This window comes from Rhinatrema bivittatum, chromosome 6 (assembly GCF_901001135.1).
Source record: "Rhinatrema bivittatum chromosome 6, aRhiBiv1.1, whole genome shotgun sequence".
Lineage (NCBI taxonomy): Eukaryota > Metazoa > Chordata > Amphibia > Gymnophiona > Rhinatrematidae > Rhinatrema > Rhinatrema bivittatum.
In genome coordinates this window covers 333,354,676-333,381,795 of record NC_042620.1, presented here as the reverse complement: position 1 = coordinate 333,381,795, position 27,120 = coordinate 333,354,676, and the positions used below count along the sequence as shown (strand labels likewise).

The 27,120-nt window shown below is 45.4% G+C and overlaps 1 protein-coding gene across 3 annotated transcripts in view; it reads left to right on the top strand.

Moving 5' to 3' along the window:
- The window catches only part of MAMLD1 (mastermind like domain containing 1), a 184,411-nt gene that overhangs the window by 91,569 nt on the left and 65,722 nt on the right, over window positions 1-27,120 (top strand). Inside the window, exons 1-2 of one of the 3 annotated variants that reach the window (XM_029607740.1) lie at window positions 10,136-10,351; window positions 10,890-12,581. In XM_029607740.1, coding sequence (XP_029463600.1) covers window positions 10,283-10,351; window positions 10,890-12,581 — 1,761 coding nt within the window. In that variant the 5' untranslated portion in view covers window positions 10,136-10,282. Of the gene's footprint in view, window positions 1-10,135; window positions 10,352-10,889; window positions 12,582-27,120 lie in introns of those variants that run through there. The other 2 variants (XM_029607738.1, XM_029607739.1) reach the window with 2 other exon arrangements.

Here is a 27,120-nt window from a genome sequence, read left to right as displayed (position 1 = left end):
AGGGTGGCACAGGGAGGTCTGGAAAGACCCTATTTCGCTGGGTTTAGGTTGGGGGTTTTTTTTTGGGGGGGGGGGGTTAACATTTATTTCATTTCTGAAAAGAAACAAGATATACATTCAATAAAAAAAACAAAACAAAAAAAAGCTACATTTTTGAGACTGCAAACTCCTAGCTGTGAAAGGGTGGAGTTACGGTGTGATGAGTGGAAAATAAATCCTCAATTACTTGTAGGGAAATCTGACTCACTGACCCAACAAAATCTTCAAGGGGGGTGTAGGCCTTCTGTAGCTACCGTAGATGGGAGTATGTCCTGCATAAGGGAGGGGAGAATTGGGGAGTCTGCAAGTTTAATTTAGAAGATATTTGGAAGTGAATAGCAAAATGTATATAATGTTAAATGGTGAAAAATTGAATGTATCAAGTTAGTGAGATGTGCTGTCATGCTGGGATCTGAGAAAGGTGTTACAGTCTTGATATGAAGTGTGCAGTAAATGTTGGCATGGGGTTTTTTTTTCTGTTTAAAATGGCGTGGAATTGATTCAGGGATGTGACTGTGGGAAATGGTTCATTTTCTGGAGTATACTAGTCAGGCTGGGAACTGAATGAAAGGATGGGGAGGGGTTTGGAATAAGGGAGGTGGTGAGACTGTGAGAAGAAGAGAAATAGGAGCTGATTTGGCTTAAGCAATGCTTCCAATATATACTTTTAGATCACTGTTTTTAGATCTGTTGGGAGGAGCTCCTCTCTTCTGTGGAAAATACAGGGTGTGGGAAGAAAAGGTTGACTAGCGGATTCCTATTCCAGGTCTTTTGAGTGCAGCTCATGGGGCCAAATATTTGTTCTACAGTAATTTTACAGTTTATTGTTGTGGGAGAATTCAACTTCAGAAATCACAAAGGTGTAGTAGTGTGTGTCAAGTTATAAAAATGACAATAAACTATGGGAGTAATATTCAATGAAGCGGCTGGTGGACAAGTTATCTGGCTAACGTTAACTGGATAACTTGTCCCAGATATTCATCCCGCTGAATATCTCCCAATTAAAGGTATCCAGATAACATACCTAATAGGGATGGCCATTCATTTTGCGTGACGAACGGACGAATGTACACCTAAAACGAATGGTATGCGTGTCTGTCTAAAGTGTGCCCATTAGGCGCATACAATTCGTTGCGCATACATTTGTTCATTCGTTAGATACGTGATAGACCGCATAACGATACTTATCACAAGGTCAGATAACTTAAAAGATAATCAGTTTAAGTGGCACTGTTATGCTTAAAAAATGTTTAACGCAAGGCCTCCTGGTCTGATTCTCACTCCCCCATAAAGTCTTCTACCATCCGAACCTCGTCTCCCAAAGCCCTCCTATAGGAAATTTAAAAAAATGAAAACAATTTGTACCAGCCGTTCCTCCCCCCCCCCCCTCCCCCGCTCCAACAAAAGTCGAGGCCCCTTTCTCTCCCTTCATCCCATCCCACCACTAACCCTCTCCCCTTCCCAGTTATCTGCAAGAACCCCTGGGACTTCCGTTACCAGCAATCCTGGGCGCTTCCAGCATTGCTGCCTAGCCCAGCTCCGAAAACCCAGCCACCACAGTTTTGACTCCAGATTTCCCTAAATTTAGGGGCCTGGAACTTACGGGTGAAAAATGAACTGCTGTGCATTTTTGAAACGCTGACCCCCATAGCATTTACGCTTTACATTTACAGAGACTGTATATGCTTTACACTAAAGTTACAGAACGTGCAGCAGCCACCGGGGACTTGGAGCATCCTCAGATAGTAGGGCACGGAAAGGAGAGAGGTTTTTCAGTGTCCTAATCTTAGTTTATTTTATTATAATCCTGGTGAAAAGAATGTTACAAGCCGACCACAGAGCAGGTGCTACAGGCTGAGACGCCCGGCTTTTTCCTCCACAGCAGCAGCGCTTGCCTTGTGCCGTGGCCCCGGGTTCATGTCTCTCAGCCCAGAGAGGGGCTGTCACCGCAGTGGCTGGGCGAAATGGGAGGAGGGGAAAAAAAAAAAGCCATAGCTGCAAATCAGGAATCTCTAATGTGCCATGAACACAATGGAGAGCAAGCGAGAGAGAGAGAGCTATATTTGTTCTTGACTTAACTCAGTGCTTCCGTTTTGATTGCTTAATAAATGTCTCAGTATCCGGTTGGCATAATTTAGGAAGAGCCTTGTACAGTTGCTGTATTCAGAGTCCATGACACATGTACAGGTGCAAGGAACAGAAAGGGGTCTATGTTTACAGTGCTTTGTGCTTCTGCCATTTTAGGGGCACAAAACAAATAGCAAATGGAATTCCTATTTTTTTGTTTTACTTGAAAGACAGAGCCTGACTAATTAATTAAAATAAAGACAGTGGTAAATAAATATATATAAATGATTATTTTCTTAGCAGTGGGTGTATTATGAAGATATCTGACTTTCTGTCCTTGTCATGAGCTGGTGCTGCTCCTTCTCAAGACAGGCCCCTTTTTTTTTCTAGTTTACATAGCTTTTCTCATTTCACACAGAGGCCCATGCTTTACCCCTCTGAAAATCTGGCTGGAAAGAATCGAGATGGCGCAATCTGATTTAGCAGATAAATCGGCAGCATTTTTAGCTTTTGGAGTATTTCCGTAAGCAGGATCCACCCCAGCAGTTCCTATGCCTTGCCAAACGTCCGAATACATTTTCTCTGGCTTAGACGTGAGCGTGCTGGTTTCTTGTCTGTTCCACATTTGCTGTTTTTATTGCTGAATGGATTTCGACAGACGTTAGTTGGTAGGAGAGCTAAGAGTGAGACTTGCCCAGAGGTAAAACAAGAGGGGCAGAATATGTTTAGATTGATGTTCAGCCTTTTTTTTGGCAGCTTTGGGCTGGAAATCAGATACCGTTTTGCTGACATTGATGCTGATAAAAGAGATGGCAGGGACGACTGGAAATTGGCACGAGGAGCTTGCAAGAGTTAGTAGAGGAATAGATACCAGAAGAGGCTTTGGTCACTTAACTTCCGTTGGTCACCGATAAATGACTTGTAGGCCTGTGAATACACACTTTTTCTTGGATGCAGGCGAAACCAGATGTGGAAAAACGTCTGGCTGTGTTATGCACTATTATGCTCGATTTGCCATTGGTCTTGACTTGTGTACAGGAGTGTAGGGATATATTTGCATATTGATAGTACTAGTAAAGTAACTGTTTATGATGCTCAAGGATTTGTCTGTGGTGTACTCACCATGGAAGTGAGCTTCCTACGTATTATACTCCCACCCCTCCCCTGCAGTCATAAGAACATAAGAACCTTCCCTTCTGGGTCAGAGCAAGGGTCCATCTAGCCCAGCATCCTGTTTCCAACAGTGGCCAAACCTGGCAAGTTCCCAAAAACTAAGTCTATCCCATGTTACTGATGCTAATAATAGCAGTGGCTATTTCCTAAGTCAACTTGATTAATAGCAGTTAATGGACTTCTCCTCCAAGAACTTATCCAATCCTTTTTTAAACACAGCTATACTAACTGCACTAACCACATCCTCTGGCAACAAATTCCAGAGTTTAATTGTGCGTTGAGTGAAAAAGAACTTTCTCTGATTAGGTTTAAATGTGCCCCATGCTAACTTCATGGAGTGCCCCCTAGTCTTTCTACTATCCGAAAGAGTAAATAACCAATTCACATTTACCCATTCTAGACCTCTCATGATTTAAAACACCTCTATCATATCCTCAGCCGTCTCTTCTAACCTCTTTAGTCTTTCCTCATAGGGGAGCTGTTGCATCCCCTTTATCATTTTGGTCGCCCTTCTCTGTACCTTCTCCATCACAAACTTCCCTGTGGCCCTGCTGCTGCACACCATGGGCTCCTCTGGGCCATGATCAGGACCGAAGACGACACAGCTGCTTCTTTTTCCTGGCTCTCTGCAAATCAGATGGTACAATGATATGAGGAGGTATATCTTAAGATTCCAACAATAAAGTCATAACCCAATATAAGGAGTCCATTTTACTAGCAATGTTTTTTATTAACAAAATATTTTACAAAATGTCATTTATAAAGAGTATTCAAAGTATCCAGTACATTACCCACATAAGTTAATTCAATAAAAACAGAAAATGACGCCGTTACTATGTACTCAGCACATATAACATAATTATTACACGATATTCAACCACATCCGTTCACCTACATACACAATCGGTCCTTATTACCATTCACTCATCCTCACAATTATATTAATAACAAATCCAAAAAATCATACAAATATAGAACTACTAAATCATTTTAAATAAATAACTTCAATTGGATCTAAATCTTCACTTGAATCCCAATATCAAATGGGACCTGCTATGTTTTGCCTTGATAAGGCTTCTTCAGGGGACATCACACTCCATTGGCTCTTAATGTACTGCGTTTCCTCCTTGTAAGGTTTAGGTGGTAAGCTGAAGCGTTCCATTAACATTTAAAAATTGTTGTCTGGTCCACAATCACATACATGTGCCTGGACTCCTATAAACAATAAATGTTATACTTTTATAAATCTCTGAATACAATCATAGTGGACATATCTACTCCAGCAACCTACAATACCTCCTTAGTAATCACAGTCTACCTAAATGGTTCAAGGCCCGATTGACTCCGCTTCATTGCACTGCCCGAATGTCAAATGTTTAAATGCACATCTATATCATCATAATTTAAACGGACCATCTGCCACAAAAAAATATATGAAAACAAAGTCAAAACCAAAATCCAATCTTTATTCTTATTGAAAAGAACAAACTTAGACACCATAAGCAGCAACCAGAAACTAAAATCTCAACTGCTTACCATAATGCAATCTCTATACTGATTCACTTCCAAGTTTCTGTGACACCGCGCATGCGTAGTACCACTATTATACGTTTCAAACTAGAAAATCGCATCACTTTTTTCCCCAATCCTATGACCTAAAGTAACGCCAGCCCATCAATTTTACAATTCAATCTGTTAGGACTAAGGGCATCCCAATCAAAGATAATGCATTATTCTATATACATTAAGCTCCTCCGTGAAATATCCCCTCCCTGGGAATGAAAAATCAGTTGTATTACAAAACATTTTATATCTTCCCGTTCAACCAAAGGTACTTGTTCTTTTTTTGTACATACATATGCAGCTTAAATGTTCTCTAATCCATACTGCAATGGTACGCTTTGATTGACCTATGTACAAAAGATTACATGGACAGGCTATAGAGTACACTACCTGTGCCGTTTAACAAGTGAAATGTCCCTTTGTTTGTATATTCGCATTTCAAAGATGGACTATTAAATGCAGAAATTCCCAATACATGTGGATGTATATAGAATCAAGCTCCCACGCTCTCCTTGATCTGTTAACACGTTAGGAAAAAAACAACTCTCTCTCACGACACCTATTTTTCTGTATAGGAAATATTTGAAACTCTTTGAATAACTCATCACCTGTCAGAATGGGCCAGGGTTTGCACACTATAGGGTAGATTTTCAAACGTGCGTGTGCTGCCAGTGCGCTGAACCGGCCCGCCCCGCGCCTTCGAAGAGGCCTGCCACTTATGCGGGTACCGGGATTTACGTGCGTGGCCGGGCCCCTTTGAAAATTCGCCCAACATGCGTAAAGCCCGGGATTAACGCACGCGAGCCTTTTAAAATCTACCCTTATATTTTTAATGTATAATTTTAATGCCGCAATTTTTTATTTTTTTTTACTAGTAATCAATAAGTTGTCTCTGTTTGCAAATAAAGCCCGTTTAAAGGCTTTATGTATAATTTTACGTGTGTATCCCCGCCCAAAAAACAGAGATGATAATTCAACAGCGCGTTGTTTGTATTCATTTGTAGACAAACATAACCTTCATAAATACAAGAATTGTCCAACCGCTATATTCTCTTTGAGTTGTCAGGGATGAAAACTTGTGTTATGTAAAACTGTCTTTCCTTATAGTGAATTGTGGTAAAAAAAAAACCTGATTAACTCCTTTACTAACTGCAATGCCCCAAAAAAGGGAATCTTATTTTGAGAAAATGAGAAATTAAACTTTAAATTAGAATCCAATGTATTAATCCATGAAGTGAATTCTCACAACAGCTCTTGTGTCCCAGACCATCCTAAAAATACGTCTTCAATAAAACGTTTTCACACAACAGTGGAATTAGAATAAATTGACTCATAAATATATTTCACTTCAAAATTGTCCATATACGGACAGGCTACCGATGGGGGGGGCCAATGGAGACCCCATCGTTAGACCTTTAATCTGATGGAATATCTGATTTTCATATTTAAAGAAACTGTTAACACAATCAAAAATAGTTTTGCCCATTGTTCCTGATATGTTTCACTCCTAGCAGATTTACCCCAAATGATCTTAACTGTATTTAATGCCTCTCCCTGTGGTATGTTTGTATATAGAGTATTTACGCCAGCTGTAGCCAACCACTAATGATTTTGAATGGGATGGGCCTTCACAATATCATCTAAATATGTGATCAGATGGGCAGAGTCTCTAATATATTTATTTATTTTATTTATTTTGAATTTTATATACAGACATTCTTGTATAATATACAAATCATATCGGTTTACAATACAACAGAACGATCGCGGCAGGGCGTTACATAAAACATAGCGTCTAATAGAATATAATACAATAGAACATTCGCTACTAAGGCGTTGTAAAAAAACGACAACAACAATAGAATATAAATATGCAAACATATGGACAAATACGAGTATAGCATAAAGGAATCTTTTACATGATCCGTAGATCTTAAGTTTCATACCTAGGGAAGGGTAGAGAGAAAGAGGGAGAAAGAGAGAGAGGGCAGAGAGAGAAGGAGGGGAAGGGAGAAAGAGCTGTTAGGGCTGAAGGAGAGGAACAGGCTAGGATATAAAGGAGGAGAGATACTAGATCTCAATTATGACCAGTTATGTCCTTTAACCGGTGTCAGTGCGGTCTGGGGGTTCTGGGAAGGCTTGTCTGAAAAGCCATGTTTTGAGGAGTTTCTTAAATGTTTGATGGCAAGGTTCTTGACGGAGCTCCGGTGGTAGAGAGTTCCAAAGGGTAGGCCCTGCTGTCGAAATTGCACGCTTTCTTAGTGCGGATTTAATCGGTGGGGCATATAATGATCCTTTGTATGCGTTTCTGATTGGTCTGTCTGTGTGTGGGCGGAGTTGAGAGCTTAGTTTAAGATGGGCGATGCCATGAATGTCCTTGTGGCTCATCATTAAAGCTTTAAAGGAGATCCTCGATTTTATGGGGAGCCAGTGAAGGAAATAAAGGATGGGTGTGATGTGGGCTCTCTTGTTTGAGTTAGTAAGTATCCTCACCGCGGCATTCTGGACCATCTGTAGGGGTTTGATGGTTATCGCTGGGAGACCTAGCAATAGGGAATTGCAGTAGTCTAACTTTGAGAGGATAATTGACTGGACTACTAAATGGAAGTCTTTAAAATGCAGGAGAGGTTTCAGATTTTTGAGAACTTGTAGTTTAAAAAACATTCTTTAGTTGTGTTGAGGACGAATGATTTTAAGTTGAGGTGGTTATCGAGCTGAACCCCTAGGTTTCTGACGGAAGGGGAATGAGGATGGGGAATGGGAATATAGGACCGTATATGAAAAACTTAAGGTTGTAGATAACTGTCCAATGGTTCAAACACCGATCCCCTACCAGACACTATAGGGCGTATGGGGTGAAGCCTGTAGGGACTTGCGGATTTTGGGGACAAAATACATAACTGGCATGACTGGGAGTTCCTGATTATAAAAAGAAAAAAAATGTCTCCTATGTTGTCTTTCAGTGCCCCTCTCAGGATAGCGCAAATCCTGAATTGGATATCACCTGTAAGATCAGAAGTTAACAAAGTACAAAATCGATGGTCCTGTTATTGACGATAAGCTTCTTCCCTGTATTTCTCTTGATCCATAATCACTGTTCCTCCACCTTTATCTGGCGGTTTTATAATTATAGTCTCATCTTCAGCTAACTAATTAATAGCGACCCGTTCACCCATAGTTAAATTTATACTTTAGTGGGACAAAGTGTTGCTCCATACCAGAGACATTTCTAAAACCAGTTGTTCAAAAACTGTAATGAATGGATCTATAGGTTCCGAGGGGGGCATTCATCTTGATTTCTTTATAAACTGATGACAACATTTTTCTGTAACACTGATTCTTCTCTTCAATCGGCAAAAAAAAGTAATTGAAAAGGCCACCGTGTAGAAAATGAATCCTATCGAGAGCTGGGAATGAATGACCATCCTTTATTGAGCATGCCAAATGCCTCATCTGCTAAATAACAAGAAGGTAACTTGAATACTGAACCCCCTTCAGATCCCATAATTTCGCATTGCAATTGCCCCTGTTGTGAAATGTGTGCGTGGCTGATATGGTTGACTGGACCTGTAAGGTACTTTTGGTCTGTGGTCGTAAAAAAAAAAATTTTGGCATCTCTCATATTTCCATCTGCCATCGATATAACTGGTTGGGCAAAGGATCCGACCTTCTTCTGAGGAAGAAGCGTCCTGCTCTTATTCATCCAGGGCTATACAAATCCTTTGATCCCTCCTGGAATTTCTGAACTTTAATTCGTTTGATGTCCATTTTAAAGTTATCTAATTGTGTCTGAAGAGAGTTGAGTTTCTTATCGAATTCCTCTTTCTCTATGTGTTTCCGAAGGTCATTAATATGCTTGCAGTTGGTCTTGCAAATGATTTAATGCGATGGTGCATCTCTTGAAAGTGGCCTTCCAAATCGGCCACGAAAATGGGGCAAGCGGATTTTGAAAACCGTGGTTTGGTTTGGCGCAGTCGAAATTTCTAACATGCCCAGCTGGCTTAGTGATGCGGAGCAGAAACCGTTTTTTCCCTTGCTCCTTGCTAGTGCTGATGCTCAGCTGAAAGGCACTGAATGAGTCTGAGTCTAAGGAGGGAAGCCCTAAGGTTACTGCAGAGGAGCAGCACGTAATCTGATAATTAAGGATAAAATAATTCTAAGTCTGAAGGGGCTAGGCTCTAGGAACGCTTCCTCCATGCAGGACGTACCGAAGTCAAACTTCTGGTGGTCCTTTCTTTCTGGATGACCGGAGGGCAGAGTTGTTGAACAGCATATTGGGGTGTTTTTTTTTTGTTTTTGTCTTACTTCTTTCTTTCCCTTTGCTCCTGTAGGTAGTTTTGTACAGTGGCCTTCAGAAAAACAAGGAGAGGCCGCGCAGCTCTAATTTCTTTAGTGCCAGTCTATTGTGTCTTAAGTTTGCCCTAAGCGATAAAAAGCATGGTAGGTCTTACCTCGGAATCCTTTCATATATTAAAGCCAATTTACAAGGGAATTTACCTGCTGCTTATAAGTTGCCTGTTTCTATTTAGATAATTTCCCAATTGCATGATTTGTCTCCGTAGTTAAATTAGAACCCCCATTAATTGGCGCAATAGCACGAACGACTGATTAATCCTGCTGACACATGGGTCATGCTCATTGAGACGAGCGCCACACATGCAGGCTTTTTACAAAGTGACTTGTTTCTCCCCCCCCAAGCACTGCAGTCCTCGTGTTCAGCTGAGATTCTTCGCCTTAGGGAAGCAGGAGGAGGATTGTTGGCATTTCTGGTTTCGTAACGTGCGTTTTAAAATGCAGCCGTCGCGTACCGATTTGGATTATTTAAGCCCCTCTGCGCTGTGCAAACATGAGACATCCCTGCAAAAGAGTTCAGTCCTTTCAGATGAAGGTGAGGTGGAGCGCTGCTTTCCATGGATAAATAAATCACCAATTAAGATTGAAGCTGTCGTCGACCGCTTCCCAGAAAGTGCACCCCAGGCCTGTGGCCTTTCTCTTCCATGGCCTACGTATCGGGGGGGGGGGGGGAAATACTCTACTAGCCCTGAAAACGTTCTGTCCCTTTCTAGAACATTTCTTGTTGTTTTCACTTGGAAAAACTCTTCCAAGCATAAAATGGGTAGTTTTTGAAGGCCACTTCTGACTGATATGTGCTTAAGTTACGTGCGTATGTTGCATGCATGCACTGTTACATGCATAGGGGGGAGGTGTTTGGCCAAGAGTTGGATTTAGCTGCAGATCTTGGCAGTTTACAAAGTGGAAGTATGCCCATGCTTACTCTTAGAAAAAGGCTGCAAAGACCTTGGGTAAAATATCCCTGGGATTTTTCCCCAGTGCCCTTAATATGTTTAGTTTTATTTCAGATCTGAGCCAAGTACCAGCTAACTGGTAGCCAACTTTGGCCCTTATTCGCCAGTGAATTTTGGCCAGAAACAGAAAGCCAATGCCACTTTTTGCATCTGCTGCTATCTCTGCAGACTACAAGGGACAGACAAATCATATCTTGCCTAAGGTTTGTTACTGGCTTGAACCATTTCCAAATCTATTCGTGATACGTACTGAGCTTGATTTTTCAAAGCCATTTCTGCAAGTAAAACGGTGCTTTTACCAATGCAAACAGCCTCTTATAAAATAGCCCTTCTGATATGCGGGCAAACGTGCGCACCTACCTCTCCCGTATGGCATAGGTTTTTACCCTGTCTGAGCGAAGGTGGGGCTTGGAGAGTGGTTTGCACCTAACTCACATAACTTTGCATTTTCAAAAGTATGTACGGAAAGTAGCACGTGTAATGGCGGGCGGGTGGTTTAGGTGGGGTCATTTTCAATAGGAAAGTATATGCATGCTTTCCTTTTGAAAATTGGGGTAACTTATTTGATTTAAAATTTAGACGGGCTTTTACAAAATGACCCCCCTTATGAACAAGTTTTATAGTAAGAAAATTATTGAATGACTTTGTTGCTGATATGTTTTAGTACTAATTAATTTGTTTTCGGTATGACGTAGTATAATATGAATACACTGCTAATACAAAGTACTCTTTGTTTTCCAGTTACAGGGGTCCATTAAGAGAAAATTGGAAGATGACAGCTCTCCTGCCTCCAGTGGTATACCCGATGTGATTTTCCCAAATGAAAACAAGCGACTCTGCCTTGATGACGTCACTCTTTCTATTGGCCATAGCCAAGGAGCCAATCCTAACGTGTCATGTTCAGAGATGCAGAACTCTCCCTTCACGAATCACAGTGCTTCGTCTATGGGAGTCCCTGTCCATCCGGTTCTGCTGGACAGCAGTCACAGAAATGGCAGTAGTATTGGATCTCCCTTTTCAGTACCACCAACCTCAGAAATAGGACACAAAGGCTCAGCAAGTGGGCCAAGTAATATTGTTCCCTATGATGAGAAGGGAAATAATATGCAGTCTGTGGATCAGGAACTGCAAGACCTCTTGGAGGAGCTGACTAAAATGCCCGACCCGTCACCTAATGAGTTGGATCTCGAGAAGATCCTGGGAGGGAAGGCAGAGGAAACACTTGGTATGAGCCATTCACAGCCAAGTTTAAGTACTACACCTAAATCTTCCCCACAACCACCATCTCACCTGGAGAACCATATTTCCAACAAAGAATTTTCTCCCGGTTGCAATCCAACAAGCAGTGGATCGCCCCAAATGAGACCCTCATCTGCTGGAGCAAGTTATTCCGTTGCGACGAGCAAACCACCTCCATCAACAAGTCAAAATAAGAGTCAACAGTCCTCTCTGCATCAGGTCGCCTTGCCCAACATGCCGGGAGCAAACTGGCATGCACAACAGTTAAAGCAATTAGCAGCAAGCAAACAGGTCTCCTCTACTAAACAGCAGCAGGTGCAGGCTCCCAGCTGGCCAGCCATGTCCCCACCGGGTCTTTCCCCACCTTACAGACCAGCATCGTCTCCACATCATCAGCCTTTCAGTCCTCAGAATGTCATGGTATCCGGCATAACCTCAAACAGCCTCCAAGGCAACAACATTCAAAGCCCTCAAAATGCCCTTCTCTCAAGCATGTCGTCTTCTACTAGCAACCCGTCCTGTGGGCCTTCTCCTCCGTACGGGTCCGAGAAACTTTCCAGTCCTGCTCTTAACCAACAGCCTTACAGTCCTCAGAATCCCATGCTGCCAAGTCTGTCTTCGACTAGCATCCCTGCAGGCAATATCAAAAGTCCCCCGAGCAACCTGGTGTCAAGCATGGCGGCCACCAACACAAGGCCGTCCCCTCCATACAGGCCAGAGAAACTTTCCAGTCCGGTACTGCACCAGCAACCTTTTAGCCCTCAAAATACTTTGCTGCCTAATATCACTCCGAATAGCAATCCGTCCAGTATACAGAGTACACTGTTTAAATCAATTGCTTCAAGCCAGTCAAAAAGCATGAACCTAATTATCCAGCCGTCGTCGAACGGTTTGCAGCCCTCTCTGGTGACCGAGAGTCCGGCGACCCAAGACCAGTTCTCTTTCAACAACACCAAACCGCTGTCTCACTTTGCGCCAGAGGCAGCAACTCCAAAGCTGAGCATGTCCCCAAATCCAGGGCAGCCGGCGCTGATCCATTACCTTCAACAGCAGCAGCAGGTTCAGACTACGCAACAGTCCCAGCAGGTCAGCAACGCCCAGTTCCTTCAGCAGCAGCTTCGCCAGCTGATGCACCCACCCCCGCGGATGCCGCGGCACCTGCCCTCCGCTGGCTTGCCGTCCCAAATCAGGCAGGTGAGGAAACCTCTCAGCAGTTTTACCTTGTGCAGAACCCGTTCTCTTTTTTAGGAAGACAAAAAAACGTCGAGGTTCATCTTCAGCCGCTATCCGGCTTCCTAAATGAAGCAGATAAACTTACCCGGCTGAGATATTCAGTGGGTGCAGCTATATAAGTTTTTATCCAGCTAACTTTATGACAGCTGAATAGCAGCCCTAAACGTCTCTGACTGACTAAGCCGGATAAGTAGCTCTGCCCTGCAATGGCCCCTGGTCCCGCTCCTCCCTTATCTAGCGGACTGTTTAACTGGATAAACAGCCGGCTGGTCAGTGCAGCCAAATATCCGTACAGCGCCACTGAATATGGATCTCTTGGCGTTTTTTTTTTTTCTCCTTTGAATGTCCTTGAGATGGGTTTGAAATATGTTCTAGTTGATTGGCTCGTTCGGCATTTCAGACACGGATGGAATGGATTTCAAACTCATTGGAGGGAAAATTCAATGCAAACTGTACCGTGAAGCACAAGTAGTGGGATGAGGTGAAAAAACTTTTTTTTTTTTTTTAAATTAAAAAAAAAGTTTTAAATGCAGTTTTGGTGCTTGCAGCTGACTCGGCATTACCTCTAATGGATCAGAAATTCATGCAGGGCGCAGTCCGAGAGCAGGGCCCAAAAGCACAGGGGAGAGAGAATGGGACTACCTGGAAGTACTACTTATAGAAAGCGTAGCCTCCAATAACCTACTCTGACGTCAGCTGGCATTGAAGCGCGGTGGTAAAAGTGAAATCCTAAGATACCACAGTTTCCCTGATGAGCGGGGCACTAGCGGTTTGAGATCAATTGGCAAAACGCAACGTGTGTTTTATGCTCTGCCCCCTATCCCTTGCAGATCAGTAAGAATATTATCCCGTTTGACTTCTTTGACTTGGGATTCTGTTTACAATGATGGCAAAAAAAAAAGATTGATTGCAAATGTCTGTAAATATTCTGTTCTGACTTCCTAAACCCGAAGGGGTTATGGCCGAGGTGCATTAGGAGGGTTGAGTATTTCTGGGTTTTATAGGGAGCAGTTGATACGCAGAGTGCAGACTAGATTTCTCGTGCAGACGAGGGGTTGCGTATGAATCCCTGAATAAAAAAAAACAATAATATTTGTTTGCCTTGAGATGAGCTTCAGTATTTGCAGTTTGGCCATCAGGGCATTTGGAGCAGTTTGAAAGATAAGTGGTTTTTGATCTTTGGGGCATTTTAAGATTGTGTTTTTTGTTTTTTTTAAATTATTGTTCAGTGGTTTTTTTTTTTAAATAATAAAATGTAGTCGGGTACATTTTTTTTGGGGGGGGGGGGGGGGGGGGGTGTTTGGCTGTTGCCTAACATACTGATTTTGGAGCACGAGTTCAACACACCATGCCAGTAAATAATGACTTTTCAGCGTTTTCGTGGTACATTTTTATTACAGTTATTGTTAAAAGCTTTGAACCACAGAGAAAGTGTCCAGCTCTGCAGTTTGGCTGTTTGACTTGGATTTCCTCTATAAACTTAATTAAGATAAGAATAACAGTTTGAATTTGGTTTCCCACAGTTGTGTACTGGACCTCCCCAAAATTCGGTATTTGGTTTTTTTTCGGTCTTTTAAGCATCCAGGAACCCCTCCGTGTGAAAGGAATCTGTATTGCTTTCTGGAATGTGTTTGCAGTCCTCTTACATAAGAACCAGCGTTAATGCAACGTTTTGGTTTATGGTGGTTGTTGTTTATGAAACGCCTCTCAGAATGAGAGTTGCTTTCGTTTTTCACCTTTCCGGGGTTTCATGGGTGGATGTTTTTTTGTGGGCTGTAAATATTTCTTACTTGCTTTTGGGTAGGAAGGTTCATGCTGGGAAAGGCCCGTGTGCTCCAGCGAGCTGCAGATGACGGCGGGATTTGGGCTCGGTCAGCCACGGTGTGTGGAAAGGAGCAGGCCCCAGGGCCTTGCTGGGGTCCCCGGCGGCTCTCCTGCTTTCGGTTGCCGGAGAGGTAGCCCCGGGACCTTTTCGGCGTTGGGTTAAGAGCAGCAGACCCTGAGGAGCAGGGAAACCCAGGCTTCAAATCCAGTTTCTCCCACTGATGACCCCACTCTTGTGACCTCTCCCTCCATTGCCTCAGGGGCCTCCTCTGCAAAGCAGGTTTCCCGTAGACGTAGAATGGGAGAAAAGCCTTAGTAAAATCGGATGGTGAGTCCTCTGGGTCAGGGAAATACCTGCAGTACCTGAATGTAACTCACCTTGAGCTCAGATTTTAAAAAAAGTAATTAAAGTTCCAAATCCAAGAACATAAGAAGTTGTCATAGTGGGGTCAGACCGAGGGTCCATCAAGCCCAGCATCCTGTTTCCAACAGTGGCCAAACCAGGATACAAGTACCTGGCAAGTCCCCAAACATTGAACAAATCCCATGCTACTGATGCCGGTAATAACAGCGGCTATTACATTATAGCACCGCATCCGTTTGCACCCAGAAGGCTCTTTCCATGCAGGTGAATGGTTTTTTTTTTTTCCTCTTCAGATAGGAGCATTCATCTCTTTTAAAGGATGTAAGAGTCGTTTATTTGCTAGCACAATACCCAGTGCCAAAAATTTTGAAGAAACAGGAGGATAAAATTAGGAAACGCTTAATTTTTCAAAGTGCCACCCTACCAGCGAAGTTTATTGGTTAATTTCAAATGCTTACCTTTTGTCCAGATATTCAGCCGCAACTAACAGGTTAGATTAAAAGCAGCCGTTTGCACGGATGTCTCTGTCCGCGCAAATTTAGCAGCTTCGTGCAGACTATCAGGCTAACCACTTAAATCTGAAAAACCTGTCCTAGACCCCACACACACACTCACACTCTTTTTTCTGGGGGGGGGGGGGTTCTGTGCAGACAGATTTTTAACCAGACCAAAACCAAGGGTTGGGATTTTTAACCAGTTAGTTTTGTGTGGTTAAAAAGACAATTGTAATTGCATAAGTCATTTTGAGCATTCAACCCCCTTCGTTCTTTACCGTTGCAAACACAGGCGAAAGACGAAAGTCTGAAAAAAAAAAAAACCCCCAAACCGCGTTACTTCCTGTTTTGCCTGTACCCGAGTGAGGAAGGAGAGCGACTGGCTTGGCCGTCCTTTTAAAAAAGACTCTCCATGTTGCAGATTATAGTGTTTAAGAAAACTGTGCCAGAGTTATGCCGTCAACATCTGAACAGGCAGATTGCTTTGTGCAGTTACATTGGTTAGAGACAGTCACAGTGACTAACATTAAAGCCAGAGTGGAGCGTCGGGTGTGTCTGTGTGTGTGTGTGTGTGCGCGCGTTATGTGTCTGTGTGTGTGGGTGTGTGCGTGTGTGTATGGGTGCGTGTGCTGAGAAATGTGACAGTGTAGAAAAGCTGTTCCCTTTTTTTTTTTTTTTTTTTTTTTGAGCAAGAGGTGCAGCTTTTTAAGGATAAAGAATGTGGATGACCGCCAATTGGAGGAAGAACACAAAAGGCATGTAATTTGATCCTGGTAGCATACACAGGAACACGGGATGGGAGCAGCTGTTGTAACATAGCCCTGGAGAGCAAGCTCTTAGTTACGTTAACACATGGGGGGGGGTGGAGAACAAATATTCTGAAACTGGAATTATCCACTGGAGAATCTGTTCTTTACAGTATGAATCGCTGTCGTTCAGGCCTTGCTCCAACATCTTATTTATTTGGGATTTATACAAATCCGGGCACTTTCATAGCAGAGTACATACAGGTGCAATAAACCCCTGACCTAGAGAGCTTAGAGTCTACATGGGTGCTTGAGACAGTGGTGTGGATGAAGTGACTTGGCTAAAGGTGCAAAATGTGGAAGTCACATTTCTTGACTTCTGGTCCACACTGGGCCTCTCGCTGAATCGGATAACGGATATCTCTGCCCTGAAGCACAGGAGTTCTACTTGATAACACTGATGAGGGCTGATACGGTGACTGGCAAATGTATATTGTCTGCTAGTTTGTTTCAAAGACTGTTGGTGGCGTAGACCACAGTTTAGTGGTATCCGTTCCTGATTCTATGCTTCCAAAAACTAGTACCCGAGTTCCTCATGCAGGCCACTTTTGTTCCAGGGCTGTCGTTAGCTATGGGTAAACAGGGCCCGAGTCCTTGACTTTCCCCGGTTCATTATTCCTTTGCCTACAATTAATCCTTTTTTTTTTTTTTTTTTTTTAAATCCTACCGCATCCAGTGCTTTTGTAACCTGATCGCTCCTCCTCCTCGCTGCCTCTCCTCTTTCTTCACGCCCATGGCCCATGCAGTTCAGTGACGAGCTGTAGATACAAGAGTCGCACAGTTCAAATAGTTTTGCTATTGAACTGCACCTGGGTGAAGGAAGAGGAGTTGCTGGTAACCTGGAGGCAGGAGTGATTGGGTTACAAGCGCAGGGCACAGAGGAGGGGGAGGTAAGGGAGATTTAAAAAAACAAAGCAAAACGGTCAACCATAGGAAAACGATTAAAGCTCCAGGGGGAAACCAGGAACTTGGAGATAATGGATAACGGGGGATATGCAGGTGCACAGACTGATACTCGATGGATGGGGAGAAGAAGAGAACCTGAGGGATTTGGCGGGAGTGGGGATGCCCAGCTCATGTGGAGGGGGAGAAGAGAGATCGGGGACTATGATATTGCCCAGATTAGTGGTGGGAGGAGGAGGAAGAAGTTGGAACTCTCTGATTGAGTGGGGTGCAAATGGGGCTTGTGTGGAAGGGGAGAGTGGGGACTTGGGGAAGGGGAGGAGGGGACTCCCAGATGTGTGTGTGTGGGGGGGGGGGGTTAAGGGTTCCTGCTGTCTTGCCTCTCCCAATCTGGGAGTCATAAGAACATGCCATACTGGGTCAGACCAAGGGTCCATCAAGCCCAGCATCCTGTTTCCAACAGTGGCCAATCCAGCCCCCATTCTCGCTTTCATCTAGGATTAGGGAGAGAGGAAGGGTGGACTCTCAGAGATTAGGTTGAATTGTGGGGGAAAATGGGAATGGGTGGGGAGAGTCAGGATTTGGTAGTTAGGTAGGCAAGAATGAGTGGGGGGGTGATTAGATGGGCTTGGAGTAGGAGATGGAATTATGGATGTGGAATTGGAGAAGGGGGTTGAAGGTTGTAGAAAGGTTGAGATATGATGTGAAGAACCTGGCAAACCAGAGAGGGGTTTGGAAAGGAATGTGAAAGGGTAAGAGGTAGTGGGGAAAAAAAAGGGGTGAGAAAGGGTGGAAATGTGGCTGAGGAGGAAGGCGCTTGGTAGGGTATAAAACAGCTGTGGGTAGGGGAGGAGATGAGAGCCAGAGGAAAGTATGTGAGGACTGGGGAGAGGTGAGTACAGAGGTTGGAAATGGAGGAGTAGAGAGTGGGTGAAGTGGGAAATAGGAGTGAGAGACTGAAAATGGGAAATGGGGATGGGTGAGAAAGTATGGAAATGGACTGGGAAGAGGATGAGTGGGGGATGGAAAGCTGATAGGTAAGAGGTGAAAAGAGGGAGATTGAGGACTGCTGGATTATCACAACTTGGAGATTACCTAGATGACCACCACATTTTACATCCAAACCAATTCGGTTTCAGAAAAAAATCGTTCTACTGAGGCTTGACTCACATTGTGGGGAATTAACAACAACAAATCTTAGTTCCTGGTGCTAATTGCCCTCACAGCAGCCTTCGACACCGTTGGCCATCAGCTTAGAAAAATCGGAATTGACAGCGATGTAACGAAGTGGTTCACCTTCTTCCTATCAAAAAGGACATTCCAAAGCAAACTGGGTAACCACATAACTGATGCCTTCCCAATCAACGTAGGTGTCCCCCAGTGTTCAGCACTTTCCGCAGTTCTATTCAGCACCTACATGTTTCCACTCTGTAAATTACTATCTGACCTAGGAGTCGCCACCTTATATGCTGACGACATTTAGTTCTACATTCCGTGCACCATCTCCGTAGTAGAGAGACGTTAGCATCACGCATATGAATGCTATACAAAGTGAACTTTCCAATCTCAAACTGTATCTAAACACCAAAAAAAACCCCTGAAATCGTTCTGTTAAGAAGAAATCCGCCCAATAACGTCTCCTCAGGTACTTAACCTGGGTAACTTCCATATTTCACCCTCAGACCAAGTGAGAGACTTGGGAATACAGATTGATGAGAACCTAACTATGGAAAAACACACAAATAAACTAATCAAATCAGGCTATGCTAAACTGCATTTACTACATTGACTGAAACCTCTGCTGACGTATGTAGACTTCCACACAGTGCTGCAAACCCAATTTTCTTCTACTCGGGGTACCTAGAGGTCTTATAAAAAAAAAAACTATGGCTACTACAAAATGCTGCTGCCAGACTCTTTACTCATCAGGCAAAAATAAGAGACCGTATGTTCTCCGTTGCAGGCCCTAAACTTTGGAACTCTCTACCCGAGACTCAGCTGGACCACCGAAACAAATAAAAATGCAACCTTAAATCGTGGTTAAATCAAAATGCCTTCTACCTAACTTTAAACTTTTTTCTGAAATCTGTACTTGCCCCTTCATAGTCAAACTCACCATGCACACAGTACTTCATTACTTCCCATCTCAGCCTAAGTAGAAATCTTTGGGACTTCTCCTCTCTCTCTTTTTATCCCTTCAGCACCCTCTGTCAAAAATACTACCTCATCCCCTGCTTCCTCACCCCTCCCCTGACCTCTTGCTAAAAGTGTGTGATTTTTTTTTTTAACACATCTAGTGAACGTAACTGCCTGCCTATGACATTTGTCATGATGTAAACCGCTGTGATCTTCACTTGGATCGACAGTATATCGAATGGCTGAATAAATAAGAGAGGGTGAAATCTAGCTAGGAGTGGATGGAGATGAAAGGGAGGAACTGAAGACGACAGGAGAGAAGAAAAGCAAATGGACAGGAGACCCGAGAAAAGGAGTTAAGAGAAAACAGATTAGAGGAACTGGGGCCCAACATATTAGAAAATTAAAAAGTCCAGACAATAAAGGCAGGAAAAGGCATTTTAATTTCAGTTTATATATCAACTTCTGTGATGTGCATCTCTGCTGCATTTATTTACATTTTGCTCAGTACAGGGGGGAACATGCATTTCTGTTCCTCTGGTGTGGGCCTGCATCCTCGGCCTTGCCATTTCCGCGTGCATATTTCTCATTTGTGGGGGCTTATTCCGTGCTTTGCCCAGGATCTGCCTGTGTGGCGCAGGCGAGGTATCCGGCCTTTGGGCTTGTTTTGTTTTTTCCCCCCCAGTGTGAGGCGCGGTTCTGCCTTTCCATGGGTGGGGGGGTATAGTTACTGTTTGAGCCTGGCAGTCGGGGTGCGATGCTGTCGGGGGGGTTTCTCTCCAGGTTCTGCCTGTGTCCTTTTCAGAGTTTTGTGTTACTTCACAGCGCTGGGGGAGTTCCCTGTCGCTATTACTGAGATGACACCAAAGTTTTTGGTGGTGATTATTTTTTTTGTACTAAGGGGAAATGCACCCGTTTTGGGGGGAGTTGCTGCGGACGTAGGCCTGCTTACGGAGCTGGAAGCACTTGATTTATGTCGGGGTTGTGCCCGCTTTTCAGCGGCTCACCATCTAATTTTTGTACCCGAGGAAACAGAAGGATTTGAGCAGGTCACAAGGAGAGCAGCGGTGGGATTTGAACCCGGGTCTTCCTGGTTCAAAGCCTGCTGCGCCAGTCACTAGGCTACTCCTCCACTCCTCCCATCCTGTATAGACCCCCCCACCCTTCACTCCCATTATCAAAATCTCTGGGGGGGGGGGGGGGGGGGGGTTATAGGCTCCTAAAAGATCTGAGGCACTGTCCTAACAAATCCTCCGCTTCGTTCACTCCGGAGCTGATCAATAACCCCCTCCCAGCAAACTGACACTAATTTATAGCGTTTTGATTTCGGTAAATGCACTCGCGGGCGAGCTGGAGCTGAAGAAGCAGGCCGCGTGGATTTGAAATCTCGCATGTAAGCATTGTCCTTCGTGGGTAATTTTTTCATTGGGCCACTTGAGCAGGCCACGCGGCCTCCGGAAGCGTTTCGCTTTCTCCGGGGGCCACCGCGGCCCCTAGGACCCGCTTCGGGTCCCTCTTGCATTCGTGGCAGCCCCTCAAAATGCCTGTTTCGAGCTGTCCCCAGACTTGAGAAACAATAACGGAGCGCCCGATTCCTTTTTGCTGTGTGAGTTAAGTCCTCTTGAAAGCACAGAAGGTGAGCAAACATTAACACAAAACCAAAAAAAAATAATGATGATGATGATGATGGATGCACTGCAGATTCACTTTTATTTCCTGGGGAAATGTGGTTTTTTGTTTTGTTTTCCCGCTCACTCTGCTTGGACTCGAGGAACGGCGGCGTGCAAGCTCCTGAATCGCCAGCTGAGCAATGTATTAAGGAAAAGCTATGGCCTGGCTTTGGTTTGTTGGTTCACCTTTAATTTCTCGGCCTTTTTATCCCTGAAACGTAAAACGGGGGGGGGGGTGGGGAGGCAGGCGAGGAATAAGACGACATGGGGGGGACGGGACAGTGTGGCTGGAGAGAGAGGGTGGCTTTCACAGTTCAGGCAGGGCAAGGCCGGCCTCCCTCCCCAAACTTTCCGTGCATTTTCTTCTACGCCGTCGTCCTCCTCGGCGGGGTCGGACTCGGGGCTTTCAGCTCTGCTTCCAGACGTAGTCACCTGTGTCAAAGAGAAGGTGCGCAGAGCACCCGGCACCCTGCGCCTCCGGCTGGGTAACGCGGCACCGGCTCCCCCAGCAAAAGGAATAACGAAATCCCGAGAGCCTCCGCGCCTGCTTCTTGCGCGTAGCAAAAAAAAAGAGCCTACTTAAAAGGAATCTGGCGCTTTCCTGTTACTGTGCCGACCGTTTAAGTTCTTGGTGCTTTGAAAAATTTGTTAGCGGTAGTTCAGCTCCTACACAGCATCGCCTCACATTATTTATTTATTTAGAATTTTTATATTCTGCGATTTTGGGGGGTTTTTTTTTTTTTGCGCTTCACGGTGGATTACATTCGGGTTTTTTCCCGATTTCCCCCCATCCCCCCCCCCCCCCCCCCCCGGACATCTTACGCTCTTAAGGGGACGATGCAAAAAAAAAAAAAAAGTGCGCCGAAAGCGAGCGCAGAGAATGTTCAGCGCCCGCTTTCCTAACGCGCCCCCAGGCACCTCTCCGGTGGGGGGGGGGGCGCGCCATGCAATATTTAAATTAGGGCTTGTGCTGTCTAGGAGGTGCTAGGGGCGAATGCGCGGGCACCCGAGAGAGAGGTCCGCTGGCGGCGCACATCCAGGGGTCAGGAAAACAGACGCTGATTAAATTCGGCAGCTGTTTTTCCAAACCCGACTGCCGGCAGCCGTGCCTGACCTGCCCTGAGCTTCCCTCCACCTGCTTTTCTCCCTCCCCCTGCTTTTCTGTACAATTTTTTTGGGGGCCCTCAGAAATGAACGCCTGCCTGGAGCCTGAGCGCAAAAATGTGCACATTGCACGCGCGTTTTTTTTTTGCACGGGGAGTGAATAACTAATAGCCCGATCCACACGCGTTTGCATGCGATGATGAGCGCTATTAGTTTCCCCGTGCGTCGGACACGCGTTGGCGGAGGCGCTGATAAGGGGATTTTTTTTTTTTTGCTTGCGCCTACGCAACCCGCGTCCAACCGTGGGTGAAACAGGGCGCCCGGCTGCGCGCGCGGGGTATTGCATCAGCCCCTACGTTTGCACCTGAGGCGCGGGGGAGGGGTAAAGTGACTCGCCCACGCTCACGAGGAGCCACCCTAGGACTCGACCGCCCCCCCCCCCTCCCCTTTTCTCCCAGTTCGTGGCCCCCGCTGCTCCGTAAGGCAAACGACCGCCTGCGAAAACCGCACGTTTCCGCGTGAGAGGCCAGACCCGTTTTGATTCCCAGCGGTAAGGGGCAGACGGGCGCCCAAGCCGAAACCTTGGAGTACGCGGGTAGTGGGGACGGACGCTCTCTTGACGATGAGCAAGGAAAACCCTTTTGCGTGATTGTCTTGGACTAGACGCGTTTTTGGCAGGACGGTGGCTGCGGAGAAGGGTTTCTTAAAGCAGTGAAGGTGCGCCCTGGGGCTTGGAGCTCCCAGATTTTGCGGGGAGGGTGCTTTTATGCATTTTTTATTTTTTGCCAGTGTGGCTTTTCCCTGCCAGCTTCCTGCATGCGATAACAGAAGATCCCGGGCAGGAGACAATAGGAGGACAAAACGTGTTGGAAATGCAATGGGTTTTTTTTTTTAGCAATGGGGCACAGCTCTGCAGCTCTCCCCCATCGTCTCTGAGCTTACAAGGGAAAGTGAACGCTGCTTGTGTGCCCCGGTCTCGGGGGGGGGGGGGGGGGGGAGAAGGGCGCATGTAAAATGATCTTTGGACTCCACTCCTAACCCTTTTTTTAAACCTAGGCTGGCTTTCATTTTTTTGCAGGGGAACGGGGGAGGTGCTGTAAACCAGCCCTGGGTTTTCAGGAGGGAAGACGTAGCCGAGCCGAATTTAATCCGTCTGCACTGCCAGCGTTGAACAAAAGGGAGAGGGGGAAAAAAAAATTTAATTAGTGCTGTAGTTATAACCTCTTCAGATGGCTTCCCTCGTATCAAAGGAGAATCTAGCCAGGAAGGAAAGATGATGTAAAAGAAAAATAAACTGTTTCTCGTTACCAGGCGGTGACTTGCAAAATGGGAAACCCATCTGAAGTTACAGTAGGGCGAGGGATGGGCGGAAGCTTGTATTCGGTATCCAGCTCTCTTAAAACGTAAATTTAAGAGCCGCGGGAGGGAGCAGGCTGTGCATTCACACGCACGCTGTACCGTATCGCCCATGCACACCGCTATTTATTGGTTTATTTGACGAGTTTTGTATACCGTCATTCAGAGAGAGGTACCATGATGACGTAGACATTCGCAGGCATCATGCACCACAGCACCGTGCACCACAGGCACGTGCACCGTGCCTGTGGTGCACGTGCACCGTGTGGTGCACGGTGCGGCTGTGGTGCATGGTGCTGTGGTGCATGGTGCCTGTGAATGTCCGTGTGGTGCACGGTGCACCGTGCACCGTTTATTTGACGAGTTTTGTATATCAAAACTCGTTTATTTGACGAGTTTTGTATACCGTCATTCAGAGAGAGGTACCATGAATAACGTATACATTCGCAGGCATGGACACAGGCACCGTGCACCACGGGCGCACTCGCTGGCACAGCTGCCAACATGCAGAACAGGCAGGAAACGCCCCAGAGACTCCACAAGCACAGGGCTTGTGAGTGGCCCTGCTGCTTTGACAGGTGGCGTTCTTGGTTTTACACACCCAGAGCTTCAGCTGCAAGGCTCGAAGGGATATTCGCTTAAAACAGGAGTAGAAATAACATTTTCAGATGAATGTGTGGACAAGTCAGAGATGTTGTTAATAAGGAAACAAATTGGAGTTTTCCTGCTCTCAAAATGTGTCCCTCGCTTCAGCTTTCAAAGGTTAGGAGGCCCGCGGCATTAATGGCTGGCGAAAGCGATCATGTGACTGGCACAAGAACACAGTTTTAAGGACCTCGGACCTTGGCAATAATTAATGGCCTCAGATTGCATCTGACCTCTCTTCGTGGCAGCTCATGCTTGAACTGCGCAAACATGGGCTTTGGGTGGCAAATTTTAAAAAATGGCAGGGGGATATTGCTGATGATACTGAGAGATGTTGGGAGTTGCTGACATCAGCAGATCTAGGGAGGACACTTCATACGGGGCCGATGTAATGAGCCCTGCGTGAAGGCTGCTGAAATTCAGTGTGCATTCCTCTATTGCAGGCGCTAAAAAAATGTTAAAACTCCCAATGCAGTAAGCAAATTGGTATGCTAATGCGCCGGGAGTTAAAAAGTGATCGCACGCTTTAACTCCAGTGATGAGGGAGTCTCTCGGACAGAATTTATGTGCACAAAACAGGACTTGTGCTTGTTTTGTGCACATACAATATGATTTATGCACACAAAAAATGCTTTCGGTGCAGAAAACATTTTTTCTGTGCATGTGAATCACATTTACGTGTGCAGAGCGTGTTTTCTGCAGATAACGCCCGACTAGAAGGCTCAGAACCAGAACTCCAGCTTCCGCCCGTAGACTGACCCTGGTACTTGGAAACTGTACTCCAGCTCGGTCCTGGAGCAGCCTGCGTTATAAGGCCGGCACATCTTTCTCCATTGCATGGGATTTCCAGGGGAGGGCGCTAGCCGCCCGCACGCACACAATCCCCTGCTGCATCAGGAGCAGAGTTTGCACACAACCCGAGGGTAAAGCTGGGCACTTTGGTGAGAGCGTACCTTACCACGTCCGTCCCTGTGTGAGCACCTTGGGAGAGCGCAAACCTCAAGCCGTGCCTCGCTGCTTGAGGTCTACGACCCAGCCCGTGAGAACGATGTTCGCGAGGTGAATTGCTTGCCACGTGTGTTACCTTTTTTGCTGTTGGATCTGATTTTTGCTCGCCCTCCCACCGGGCTTCCAGGTGGTGCCAGGTAATAGGGGACATATAAAGCCAGTCTCAAGTTTTGTCCCACTGCGTCCAGTTTCTGAAAACAGGGTCCCGTCCCCCCAAGTGCCCGGATGCAGTGGCTTGAGGCCGGGACTGGGGCCAGCCTGGGCCCTGCTGAGAGAGCGCGCCCTAACCAAACAGCCAGAAAATTCATGAACTGTGGGGGTTTTTCTCAGCCATTAAATAGGAAAGTGAGAGGTCAGGTTCGACATATGTGTGAAGCTTGTCACGTTGGGGGGGGGGTGCTCTGTCTATTTATTTATTTTATTTATTTAAAAGTATTTGTATACCGTCTTTACAAACAATGTTTAATCAAAACGGTTTACATAAGTAAATAAAATAAGCGTAAACTCAAAGAAATTAAAAAACATAGAATTATAAAAAGCATAAAGTTACAAAAAATGATCAATGAAAAAAAAAATCCCTATCTATAAAATAATAATTAGTTAATATAAAAACAAATCAATATATAATAATGTTGCGCCATTTTATTTGCAAGCATGGAAAAAAGAGATTGTTATTTAGTAAGTGATATGTGGAATGCGGATTGAAACGGATGTGATTTTAAGTGGCCTTGAAGTGAGATGGTCATCCTTTGTGTGTGGTACCTAGAAATACTTTTCCCTAGCAAGTTGCTTTCTTGGGGTTTTTTTCCCCCCTCTGGGCCTTTCAGAGGGAAGTCGTGGCGTAAGAGGAGGCTGTAAATGGGAACGGAGGTGGCTCTGCCTGTGAATGAGAGGGGAGGGGAGAGAGCGTGTGGGCCTCTGTCAACAGCTGAGGGCCTGGAAAACTCGAGATGAGTCAGAATTTACACAGACGAATACACCCAAAGCAGCTGGACCAGGGCTGGTGGACGCTGGCCCTCGGCAGGCCCCCCTCTGCAGCTTCCCTCCTGTTTTTGTGACAGATGTGGTAAGAACTCTTCCTGCCGACAGAACTAAAAAAAAAAAGCAATCTTTTTTTTTTCTTTTTCCTGATTTGCAGTGAAATACGGCTCTCCCGGGTCAGCACCACAGCGGAGAACTATTGTTGTGTTTTGTGGACCTGCAAAACCCTGGCCTACCGGTTGTGAAATCACCAGCTATTGACTGCGATTTGGATCTAGGGTTAAAGAAAGAAACTTGCATTGTAAAAGCAGGGCCCACTAAAACTGTTATTCTCCAAGATGTTAATCAGATGTTTGCTTAAAGCCATTCAGGCATGCACGGTCATTCTTATTTCTGAGTATGGTCTGCATTCACAAACAGGTGACGTTAGCTTTCTCCACAATTTTATTTTGATTTATATTCTGCCTTTGCAACTCATTCAGGTCCTGAAGATATGTGCTGGGGAAAACCCTTGCTCCTGATCACCAACCCCTTAGCGTTTCCCAGTGTTGGGTGGTGCTTGGCCAACTTCCTCTGGCCTTCAGGTGGCGCTGTGAGCTGCATGAACTGTCTATCCAGTCCTCCCCAGCTCTGTGACCCTCACTTCCTCCCTGGTAGCCATCTTGTTTGCTGCCCAGAATGAATGTATTCTCAGGCTTTTCCCTCGGACAGTTGCCAAAGCTTAGTCCTACTTCCTGGTCTTATACGCTGGCTTTATCCATGATTACCTGACTCCAGAAGACTTTTTCGTCCAAGGCTTCTGCCTTTATCGTTCTTGCTTGACCTCTTTAATGTTGCTGGTTTCCCGGTGTGCTTCAAGCTTCCCACTTCGTTCCTGGCTTCTTGCTTGTTTCGAGTGCTACCCCCCTGTTCCTCTTGCCTCGCCAGCTACCAGCATCTGAGGGTTCATCCTGCGGGGGAAGGTGGATGGCAAAGGCAGAAGCCGCCCACCTTCTCTGTTTTGCACCATTGGTCTGGATTTGCCTCTTCAGATGTGAGGCTGTTTGTTCCTGTTGGCAACTCACAGATGATTAATGTCAACGCTGTGGCAGCTCTCTGATTAAGGCTGGCTTGTGTCACTGCTCTTTTGAGATTGACTTTAAATCCAAAATCCTCTGATTCTTAGGCTCAGGAGTCTGGTGAACATGGGGGAGAGAGAGATCCTCTTTA